The sequence below is a fragment of the Beta vulgaris genome, chromosome 6 (assembly GCF_026745355.1).
Source record: "Beta vulgaris subsp. vulgaris cultivar EL10 chromosome 6, EL10.2, whole genome shotgun sequence".
NCBI lineage: Eukaryota > Viridiplantae > Streptophyta > Magnoliopsida > Caryophyllales > Amaranthaceae > Beta > Beta vulgaris.
Window position 1 is genome coordinate 54,583,292 of NC_079207.1, and position 12,820 is coordinate 54,596,111.

The following is a 12,820-nucleotide window of genomic DNA, read 5'->3' on the forward strand; positions in this document are numbered from 1 at the left end:
TATACTTATTGCTAATTATATTTAAATAATCTTATTAGGTCACAAATCTTAAGTAATAGAACAAGATGAGGAAAAGTAACCAAAGTGCTTACCATCCTTAGGATATTTAGCTAATATGGGATAAGGGAAGGAATATCTTTTAGAGATATTATTTCTCCTAATATATATACTTCATCTTTTAGAAATAGTTGCACAATTTCATGTTTTCACGTTTGTCAAAGTATTGTTTCAAACATTAATATCTCTAATTATCAATAAATAAAAATTATGAAAAGTTGATATTAAAATAATATATATTAAGACGAATCTAATTAGATCTCATTATTCTCATATGATTATGTTTTTCTTAAAATATAAATCACCAAAGACAATCGAGGTACAAGATGTGAATAGTAAACACCTTGCAAATGGTGCAACTATATCTAAAGTGAGTAACTATTAAGCTATCAGTATTTTGTGTGACAAAAAAAACCCTAATCATCCCCCCTTAGACCGGTGCCTTTTAGAGATATAGTGCTCTCTCCATTGTTGTAGCAAGCAAGTTCCAGGATGTTCTTTGCTTACTTGTTTCGAAAAAGACCATCTTAGAATTTTCATTAATCTAATGTATGATATCTTGGATATTTAATGTTGGAAAATAGTCAATGTTACCTAATTCGCTATTTAATTCGCCTTTTGAATTCGTCAATTCGCCCAAAATGAGCCAAAAATGAACCAAAACCAACCACAATTCGCTTTTCTCAATTCACGATTTATGGGGGGAATTAGGGAATTAGGTAACACCGAAATAGTTGTCTGTATTTCCGCTTATTGCATCAAAGTTGCTACACCTAACATGGCTGAACAACCGGGTACATACTATTATAGTAACATGAACTTGATGATGATGCAGTAACCGCAAATGAATCATGTCATTGGCACTGAACAAGAGTTTGAACCATGCGAGAATCAGGCTAAGTAATGGATCAAATATAATATTTAATGACTCGGAAAATTATGCAAGAACCATCATCGGATATTCATGGCACGACTAGGGGTGAAAGTTATTTAGATAAAAAATGAAAACCCAATCCAACCCGGACCGAATTAGTGATTTGGATTGGACTTGCACTATGTTCGAATTGGATTCGCATTGAGTATTTTTGAAAAATCGAATTTTCGGATTTGGGGTGATTGATCCAAAAATCAGAAATAACTAAATAGTAAATAGGCATTATATTGTATATTTATGATTGGGCTTAACTGATTTTTTTCTTTTTAAAAAGCCCAAATGGTATTGCAGCTCTTTCTTTCCCCTAAAAGTTAAAACCCTAACTTACTGTTGTAAAGTTGAACATTGTATGTTCTCGAACATGGTGTTATGTTGTAGTTGAAGCTTCTACTATAACGAATTATGAGTTTATAAGTTTATAATGAAGTATTAGTTGTTATTAGTTTATTGATTAATTTTTATGGAATCGTATTAATCACTTCTATTATCGAACACTTATATTGATGCTCATGCCAAATTTATTTCATCGAAAAACAAAGTTTACAAAAAATTGGATAATTTGGATCGGGTCCAATCTAGTGTATGAAAATTCGGATTGGATTAGTTTGGACTCAAACTTTAATTGGTTTGCAAAACAAGATCCAAAGTTTGTGCACATAGGATTGTATAGGCCAAATCCAAACCGTAGCCCGAACTTTTACCTCGAGTTGATCTAGCAATGTGAAAGACATGGATGAAGGCTTTGAGTTTAATGATGGGTTTCAATATCCATTAGTGGATGAAATTTTTTGGTCAACGACAATAATCATGATAACGATTAAGGGGTCGTGAGATCTCCGATTATATGATTGTTCTTGGATTATCATGGTGATGGTTTAGAGGTATTTAGTGATAAATGATTGTAATGTCCTTCCATAGAAGTAGATGAGGTTACCTTCAAACGTGACGGTTTTTGGATTCCTTTTGGGAAACCCAGTCAAGTTTCTCCTTTGTGAGCCCACCCCCACAGGGTGCAGGCCTTTTTTGCCTTCTGATAGGCTTTTTTTTCTTTCTTGTAGAGATGATTTTTGCTGCAAAACCTTGTCTACAATGTACTGTAGGATTACAAATATTTTTATCTTGTTTGATTGAATTCTTTCAGTCTTGCTAATAGTAAGTGCATAGGTCTTAATTTTTTGCAGTTTATGCTTATTAGGTTTGAAACTCTTTTTCTCACTGTAAATGTACTTTGAAGGTAATAACTAAATTCTTTTCCTCGTGTTTACTCTTCAATCAGAACTGTTGGGGACAAAAATTTGCTGAAAACAGAACTTCAAACAATTAACAAATGCTTTCATCTCGGATATTTCAAGCAAAAATGTTGTAGATGGTATTATCTTACGGGATTTGGCAATCTTTTTAATAGTAAGTCCAACTATCCAATGAGTTCGGGGTATTTCATATCTGGAACTTCATGACCACTACAGCTCTTAGAATCTGTGGACTTGCACGTATATAAATTTGTTTAGAATTGGAAATGGTGTTTTATGGGATTTGGCAATCGTTCTGTGAGAGATTTCAGAGCCTGGCTCATGCTGAACATATGTACTTGGAGCCTAGAGGCGGGTTTCTGTGGGCATGGAGTAAACAAAATTGTGGAAAGGTCAATGACAGAAATTCTCAGGGTAGATGCAGAATTCCAAATCTCATATTCTCTCGATATTCTTAAAAACAACTTTGATCTTTTGATTGTTAGATATGTCATTAGCACTAAGTGATGTAAATGTAGGCACGTAGTACCAGGGCTCTAGGCGATCCCTTCGTACGTGCCTAAGTGGTTAGAAGGCATGACCTTCGGAAGTTGTTTTTGGCCTCAGGCCTCAGCAGAGCAGCTAATGAGAAGTTTGTAGCACACAAAGATACCAGAAGGACAGGAAAGACTAGAGACTAGTGCTTAGTTGGCTCAGGCTTATCAACTGCGTACCCAGCACCTTGGTCAGCCGCAGAAGGAGCACCAGTACAAGTCTCACATGATTGAATCTCAGACTCAGGGTGAGGATGAGGAACAGCAAATGCTTTCTGAAGTATGGGAACCCAAGTCTACAAATAAAGAACAAGAAGAATGCATATCGGTCTGATATAATTGGTGCAGCAAAGAGGCCAATTTAACACAGAATCCGAGAGCTGACCTGAGGAGAGTAATGGACATCTCACGTCTGATAACATCATGGTGACAAATATATTTTATCTAATCCTCTCAATTTCAGCTGTATTCGCTTTGACAGCTTGGAGAACAAGTTCATCAAGTTACAATATAGGAAGTCTGCTCATAACTTGAATCAAGGTTCAAGCACAAGGGTCCAGATGTCCAGCTAGTTACACTAAAAAAAATGCATAAAAACTCATGAGCAATCCAAATATACTTTCATATAGGATGCAACATGAACATAACCCATAGATTGCAGCGTATATATCCTAAGATTTGCAAGCATAAGGTAAAGAAGTGAATCATGGATATGATTAATGTAATTACTAAGTATCACACAACTAAAAAAACATTTACAGACTCGTAATCATGAATCAATTATCCATAACTATATTCATACAGCAGATCCACAATTAATACCGCCATCCATTAAAATCCTGTTCTTGTCAATCTCCCTTCATCTTGAAATGCCTACTCTTTAAATTCCTTAAAAATCAACAATTCTGAACCAAATCAATCCAATTCCACTTATTTTTTTTTCACATAGCTGCACAAATAAGGCAAAATTATTTCACCTGGCAAGTTTAGTTTTCATTTGCCAACAATGTGAAACAATTGTGATTCGGACTTATATCATGTGTCCGAATTTGTCCATTCTTAGACACCCCATAAATTTACCAATAATGATAGCCAGGTGGCCTATAGTAACCCCAATGCAGGTCCCCACATGGTTCCGGTTGTGGTGGCGGCGGATAAACATGATGCTGCTGAGGCGGCGGATAATGGGATAGCGGGGAAGGGGGCTCAGCCCACGTTTGTTGTGAAGGCGGTGGATATACAGCAGGAGCAGGTGTATAATAATGGGCAGAAGTTGTTGCTGTTAATGAAAATGATGATGATGGTGACGATGATGATGATGGTGGCGGAGGATAAACTAATAATGGCGTTGAATTATATTCCTCCAAATCAATCTTTGGGTACTGAATTAAATCTGAATTAGAATTTGTAGCTGCAGATTCATTCAGATGATGATTATAATGATGATGATGGTATTGGTATCCCATCATATGAGTCTCTGTATATGTACCACCTTGTGTATTACCCTCATTCAATTGCAACTCCTGATTATGATGATGGTATCCTATCACATGAACATCTGAATTTGCATCATGTTCATGAGATTGATGATCATGATGATGATGGTATCCGGTTATGTTATCATGATTTGTATTATTATTGTTAGTAATTACCTTATAAGAAAAATCAAGAATCCCATTATGTTTACCTTCAGGATTACGGACCTCATAACTAACAAATCTGACAACCTCAGGCATACCAGATTGAATCAAATCCGTCAACGGAACTCGAACTTCTCCAATGGTTTTATCCCATAAGAACTGCAACTGTCCCTGATTTCGCATCTCGAATAGAAGAGATAAATCGTTGATCGAATTTAGAGACCGTAAATCGAACTTGATAGAATAATTCCACTCTGGATTACCATCCCCATTATCATCAACAGGAGTTTTATGCTCCTGTTTTTGTTCTCTGGTAAGAAGTAACTTGTCATTTTCTGTAGTTATAGAAACAGCTGCATAAAGTGTCAGTTTTTGGAAGAAATTGAACGCTGTTAAGCCTTTGCAGCACATTACTTTGATCTCTAATTCCATGTTTTTTTTTTTTTTTTTTTTGATGGGTTTGTTAACAATATAACCTAACTTATAAGTAGTTATAGATTTTGGTAGAGAAAGAAAATTTGGTTTAACTTGTTGATGGGAGTAGTGGTGTCAGAAACAGATCTGACCGCTGGGTCAACCTGATTCTGACCTGACTTGAACCTGGTTCGACCTGTGAGGGTCAGTCCCTAGACCTGACCGAAACCTGACCTGGGATTACTCAGACCTGACCGGCACCTGACAAGATTATATCCTGACCTGTTCAAACAGACCTGCTTTCAAACCCGAACCCGACCGTAATCAACAAGATATTATTAAAATTCAATTATTTTTTTATATCTACAAAATCATTTAAATATGTTAATTTATAAATTTGCCTACATTTAATAATTAATTAAATAAAAAATTAAATTACATTTAATTTGACTATTTGAGGGTTACACTTTCAATATCATATATTGGTTTATATTTTATTTTTTATTTATTTTTGAATTATTTATGTACATTACTCTCTTGTTTTAATTTGACATTTAAAATAAATGACAATAGCTAATCAAACCGACAATATTACTTAATATCTGGAGAATGGTGGGAGCAATATGGGCATTCTAACACCAGTATTGCAAAAAGTAGCCATAAGAATCTTAAGCTAAGTTTGCAATTCTTCAGCATTCGAGAAACAATGGAATACATTACATTAAATACATTCTGAGAAGAGGAATGAAGTTGACAAAGAATCAGGAACATCTCCCATGCTTCAAATTCAACAGCAACCATTAACAAAAAATTACTCACAACAAAAAAATTGATGTCTCTATTATACCAAATTGATTCATCATAAAACTACAACAATCTGAATCAAGTTAAAAGTAAGGAACAAAAAAATGTTCATAAATTGAAATAAATTAAGAATATATAAACTAATTCATCAAAGAGAAACATGACTGAAATGAGTAATTACAATAATAATTCAAGGAAAAATTCACAGCATTATACATTTGATAGATCTCACAAAAACAACTACAAAAATAAAAATCGAAAATCATTCAAGAATTATAATGAAATTAGGTAGTGTTTGGATAGAATGAATTCATTTCAAATACATCATTTCAAATAATTCATTTCAATTCTTGACATTCAATTCCAAATCATTTGTTTGGGAAAAAAATAAGATTTCTAAATTCTATCAGTAAAAATAAAACCAGATTCTAAAATTTCACTTTAGCATATAAATAATAAATTACCTCCATCTCCTCCTTTAACTAAGTTCTTCCCTCCCTCTATCAATTTACCCAAAAATTAGGGTTTCTGTCTTCATCAATTGATTATCTTTTAATTTTAACCTTTAATCTTCATCTTTTCACAACCATTTTCGTTATCAGATCATAAATTCATTACAGCAAATCTGTTACCATCTCCAAGGTTCTCTCAGTTTAATTTTCCAAAAAAAAAAAAAAAAATTCTTAGTTCGCAACGGTTGTCTCTGCAAACAAGAACCAAAAGTTCTCATTGTTTGGTCTTCTTTTAGTTTTCAACTTTGTTGTCTTCTTTGCTAGTATTTTTAGCAATTGTTGTTCGTCATAATTAGATTGAGCTTGAAAGTGTTATGTTGTTGTCAGAGGAGAGAGAAAGAGAAAAAAAGAAAGAGTGAATGAGAAGGGGAGTTTGACTGGATGGACAAATGGTGAGGTTGGACTGAATTTCAAATCCTTAGATTTTAGAATGGATTTCAAATTCTAAAGGATGGAGTTAATTTTTTAATGGCATGGTATTGGTCCAAATGCAAATCCAAATACCTAGTTTATCCAAACAATGCATTTGGACCAATTACAGCATTTGAAATGAAATGGTGTCATCCAAACAGAGCATTAGAGAACTTGACAGGAGCTTCGACTTCGGAAAATCGTAGCTTAACGACGGCGAAGACGAGAGGGTGTTGGTGCTACTGACGACAACGAACTACGAACGAAGATCGAGGACCGACGACGACGAGCGAAGAGCGTCGATTCAGCGAGGATCATGAGAGAGATGAGAGAGAAAGAGCATCGAAAAAGGGAGGAAGGGTGGTGCCGTGGTGGTGGCGTCCGAATTCCGGCAAGGACAGAGAAAGGAAGGAAGAAGCAGCGACTTTTTTTTTTTTTTTTTTTTTTTGAGGAGATGAAAGAGCAGCGGCTGAACATAGAGAAATAGGATTTTTAGGTTTGGAGGAGAGATGGGAGAAGGTAATTGGGTAGGAGACGATCTAACGGTTCATTTTGTTTCATGACATGTATCCAACGGTTAATATTCATGATCCGTGTGCTTTGTGTTATTTTCTTGAGTGCCCTTGATTATGATGATCTAACGGTTTAGATTTTGCCCATTAGATGATTTTGGATTTTGCCTTAAGAAAACAAATAATCCTACTAAATTATTATTTATAACAACTAATCTAACGGTTGTGATTTTATTATTATTATTATTATTATTATTATTATTATTATTATTATTATTATTATTATTATTATTATTATTATAGTTATCATGTGATTTTATTATTATTATTTCAAATCGTAATGCGTACCATAATCGAGTCATTTATATTTTATATAAATCTAGTAATTGATCGTATATTTGTTGTTAATATATAATTCTCATTATGTTATCGGTAGTTAAGTTATTAGAGCATATTAAGAGTCGATGCTCCTCATACTCGTTAATAATCAAATAATCAATCACGTTCGCTATAATGGTTCCAATATTATAATCGTCCTAATACATTTAAGCCTACTGATAAAATAGTTTCTTTATAGTCACATATATATACAAAGTTAAGAGAATACCATAAATACTATATTTAGTAACTAGTAAGTACTTTTTAGCAATTAACTTATTGATGTTACTTTTAATAAGTTATAGTTAGCTTTTATATGGGGTAATGATATAGGGATATAATTTACTATTATTAGTATTGTGCAACATATGAACCCGCGTTATAATCACGTAGGCGGTAGACCTCATATAGTCATATGAACCGTCGTTGTAAATCTATGAATGTATGATTATCATTTGTTATACTATCTATTGTTATTGTTATTGTTATTGTTATTGTTATTGTTATTGTTATTGTTATTATTCCTCTTCGTATTTGTATTACTATAATAATAAATCCTTTATATGAAATTTGGAACTGATCTTGTACTCGTTATTATTGTCGTTGGTTATGAATTATGATATATAATATTAAAACATATGAAGAGTCGTCTCTAGTCCTTTACTCATTAGGGTGGTTTTACGCAGTTGATTAGTCGAAATAAGAGTTGACTAAGATAGAGAATACACTAAAATCACGATAATCAATATAGTGTTTTATTGGTTTTTCGTTATTATCCACATATTAATCGCACACACACATATGTATATATATGTTGATCTTAATACTTTTATTAATACGATTCATTTACATATATATACAAAGTTAAGAGAAGACCACAAATATTATACTAGTATTAAACTATAGTATAACATAAAAACAATTAACTTAAATAATATTATAGCTTATAAAGACAAGGGAGTGTTATTGTTGTTAATCTTATACTAGTATTAAACTATATTTTACTTGTTTAATAAGTTATGATTAACTATTTTACTTAACTTATGGTTGTTACTTGTTACATGTTCTTATGATTAACTATTATCATTTTCATTTGATGTTTATTTGTAGTATTGTTCTCATTACCATCATAGCTATTTACAAACTTATATATCAATCATAATGCTTACAATAATAAATCATTTATATAAAGTTTGGAATTGATCGTATACTCGTTATTATTGTCGTTGGTTATAATATATAATATTAAAACATATGAATAGTCGTTCTACTCCTTTACTCATTAGAGTCGTTTTACGCAGTTGATAAATAAGAGTTGACTAAAAGACTACATTAAACATCACGGTAATCAATATAGTGTTTTTATTGATTTTTCGTTGTCATCCTTATATTTATCGCACACACACATATGTATATATATATATATATATCGATCTTAATACTTTTATTAATATGATTCATTAACAAAATCAAGATGACCCGATCAGGAGTTACCCGAAGTTGAATTGGCGTTCAACAGCGAATGGACCCGATGTTTCACAATGATCGAACTAAGATGAGTAAGATCATTACTAATTCAACCCGAGTACATTTCACTTAACTCAACCGCACATGGAACCTAAATACGATCTTCGCAAACCCGGCTAAAAAAATGTCAAAGGGCAATTATACCCGAGAATGGATCGACTTGTAAACGGAACGTTCAGACCTGTTCGGCACCCGGGAATCCAATGATTCAAATGTGTTCGACCCAGTTGAACAAAACCTGACCTGTCATGACCTGGGGCACTGACAATCAGAATCCTGACCTGTCCGGGTATGACCTGGTTCGCCGTGGGTATACCCAGAACCTGTTTACTAACCTGTTTTGACACCACTAGATGGGAGGAGTTAAAGTTTGTGATCATTTCCTTTCCAACGGTCAATTCTTTTGTAAAGATATGACACGTCTAAGAAATGGGCCAGTTGACTTGGACTTGGACTTGGTGTTGGATCATGGATGAATGAAGTAAAGAAGAAGTCAAGGATGGAAAGATCCATCGAATTTAACCTGGGTTACACTGTTGCTTCTTTTTTTCTTCTGTTTTCTTTTATTTAGGGATTAGGGATATTGTTCCACTTATAGCCTATAGGGATGTTTCTCCCTTGTAAAAAAAAAAAAAACTTATATAGAACTGGTCCACGTTAAATTAGGGTGGATCTAATGTTAATTTATGTGAATTATGAAAGAAATATGTCATTATATAAAAAAAAAATTAGATAAAAAAGACGAATATGTAGAGATTATAAAGTTTGACTATGTGGAAAAAAAAATTATTATGTGACAGTGAAAATTTCAGTATGATAAACTAATGTAAGACTGAGTGATTATATTAAAAAAAACGGTCACTATGATATATAGTAACTATATAGTACGTATAACTTAAGATTTTAAAAGCTACTATGTGGGAAAAATGGTCACTATGTTAAATAAGTGGTTTTGATCCACAATAATATTAATTCCTCAAAACTAATTCCTCCCTTCTTTTCCACGTTGTTAAAGGTTGTTTGCTTCTTGAAACGGAATATTCCTTGAAGGATCATAGATAGATGTATACATGTATCTAACTCTTAAATGTCTATCATTCCTCATACTCCTCCCAAAATTTTGTGAAAATTAACATTAAGAGAGTAGTTGGTTTAAGGGAAAGTATTTTTCAGGAAAATTATATTCTTTATTTTCCTCTATTTGGTTTGGATTGGATCAAAAAAAGGAAGATATTGGTTGAACTTCATTTTCCAAGGGTGAAAAATTACTTCCCTTAAAGAGATAAGGGAATTCATACTCTCCCCCACTCTATCAAACAATAACACAACATGTTTTTTGTTATTTTGGATCTCATCCTCCTCTAGATTAAAAAAAAAACAATAACACAACATAAACAAAGAAAAATGGGTTTTTAAAGGAAAATTACTTTCCTTACCACCAAAAGGAAAATCAAATGAATAATAATTTTCATGAAAGATCACTTTTCATTGGAGTCCGGATCCTCTAGAATTATTAGAGAACTCTAGAGGTAGAGTTCGTGTAATCTCATCCCTCCATCTAAATCTACGGTTATTAATTTAAAACAAATCATTTTATTTAAGGAAATAAAATAAACATCTAAAACTTAAGGAAATGTGCAAAGGAGACGTAGTTTTTCCGCCATACACATTCCCAAACTCCATTGATGGACTATGAAAGAGTTTGAGAAACTTATAATCTATATCTTGCCACTACCGTACCAATCATAATTTTTTCAAAAAAAAATCTGCATCACACGACTAAACTGTCGAAGAAGATTATTGATTATATAATTTCAGTGGTGTGGATTCTGTTTCTTTGAAGCCATGTAAGTTTAATAAAAACTCCATTTATGTTTAATTTGTATTTTTTTATTGCAAATTATTGTGTCAATGTTAATTATGTTATTGCTGTTATATTTTCTATTCTTATGTAATTCAATAATTTTATGAATATTATGTATACAACCAACAACTTTAGAGAAGGGTATACTATACTACATTGAATAAGGCGTTTATTGATGTTTTGTTTTTGTTAGTTTTTCTTTTGGGGGTGAGGGTAGTATTATACAACAAACATAGATGCAGAGAATGGTATTTTTCCTAGTTAATTTAAGTACATGAAAAAAAAACTTCATTCTTGATCATTTTTTTAGTATTTGACAGAATGGTTAAAGAGACTCACAACTAAATCATATATTATATATTTATTAGTATTATTGTTCTTGAACCTTGAAATGATCCGTTGTGATTCATGTGTCTCAGATTTAATGGAAGACTTGTCTACAAACCATGAATTAAATGGTCATATAGATGTGCCGGAAATTTGGATCCCTCATATTGGCATGGAATTTGATTCGGTGGACGATGCTTGGATTTTTTGGTTAAATTATGGGGGAAAGATAGGTATTAATGTTCGTAAACATTGGGAAAACAAGAGTAAGAAGGACGGACTTGTGAAATCTAGAAGATTTTTATGTGCAAAAGAGGGTTACCGTTGTCTTGACAAGCGAGATAACTTGACAAAAAATCCTAGAGCAGAAAGAAGAACAGGTTGCAAGGTTCGTTGGAGATGTTTTCTGTCCAACCAAACACACTCTAAATTATCTCTTCTTTTGGTTTGTTTGTGAAAACTAATAATTTTGTTCCAGTCAAAAAAAATATTGAGTTACTTTCCAATCAACTATGATTTTGTATGTTGCTTGAAAAAGTTCTTAAGTTAATGTCCCTTTTTTGGTCTTATGTCAGACAATATGAGTATCTGACCGAGCATATTAATTTTAATAGAATTTGCATGTTTTTGTTTATCTTCTTTTTTACATGGTTAATTTTAAAATTTTGACATGCTTATTATTAATAGCTTTTCAGACCTCGTAAATTATTTTGAACACTTTTAGTTTAGCAATAGTCGTACTAAAATTTGAATGCTTCTTTCCTAAATATGTACAAAAAAACATACTCCACTTACCCCATTAGTTAAAAAACACTTCTACATCCATGTTTTAATATTTGCAACTTGGTTTTTTTTAGAAGCTTTAAAATGCTTACAGGTTACAACATTCCTATTTTGAGTAACTTTTTAGGGAAACTTTACTTTATTGTTAATCACATGAGCAATAAAGCCAAAATTCACACGAAGTTTCCTTGTGTGCCATTTTCATATGTTGTAATAATTAAGAAACAAATATAGTGATAGATAACAACTAAACAACTTATCTCCTCTCTTTCAAAAAAAAACAACTTATCTCCTATAACTCGATATCGTGATAATGGAAGAAATTCTAACAACCAAGTCATTTTCTAAATCGAGTTCAATATATTAGTGTTAGTAAAGTTATTAAAATTATTCATAAACATAATTATTCATGGCATTTACCTTTATAAATTAGTAATTAGAAATGGTCAAAGTTGATTAAATAGTATAAAAAAAAAATCAATATGATACATCTATTAAGAATCGGAAAAAGTACAAATTACAATCTTAGAATTTAAATATACTATTGTGATATTTCTCCTGTGAAATAAAATGAAAATCACAATTGACCATTTAACTTCTACGACTATACATAAGTAGCATTTTAGTTACAAATATGTCACTTGCACATAATTTGTTTAGCTTAGAGATTAAAATCAAATTTCCCAATTTGATGTGATGAAGTGAGTAAATCTGCTATGGCTAATGATATGGATGGAAGAAATGCTCAACCCAAATGCACGGAAGACAAGTAAACTCGACAATATTTATTAATTCATGGTAAGTTAGTATAAAATCGGGCGTTGAAGCAGAGCAGCCAGGAAAAAAGAATAATCTTCAAGTCAACAAAGAAAGG

The 12,820-nt window shown here is 32.3% G+C and overlaps 1 protein-coding gene across 1 annotated transcript; it reads right to left on the bottom strand.

Annotated features, from left to right (window-relative positions):
• Positions 1-3,359: 3,359 nt before the first annotated feature.
• On the bottom strand, positions 3,360-5,272 carry LOC104897093 (uncharacterized). The gene has a single exon (XM_010683914.4). It carries the CDS (start codon positions 4,844-4,846, stop codon positions 3,851-3,853), a length of 996 nt encoding a protein of 331 aa, XP_010682216.2. The 5' UTR covers positions 4,847-5,272; the 3' UTR covers positions 3,360-3,850.
• Between the last annotated feature and the right edge of the window lie 7,548 nt (positions 5,273-12,820).

Coding starts and splice junctions, on each gene's coding strand:
- LOC104897093 (XM_010683914.4), bottom strand. CDS start 4,846: ATGGAATTAGAGATCAAAGTAATGTGCTGCAAAGGCTTAACAGCGTTC.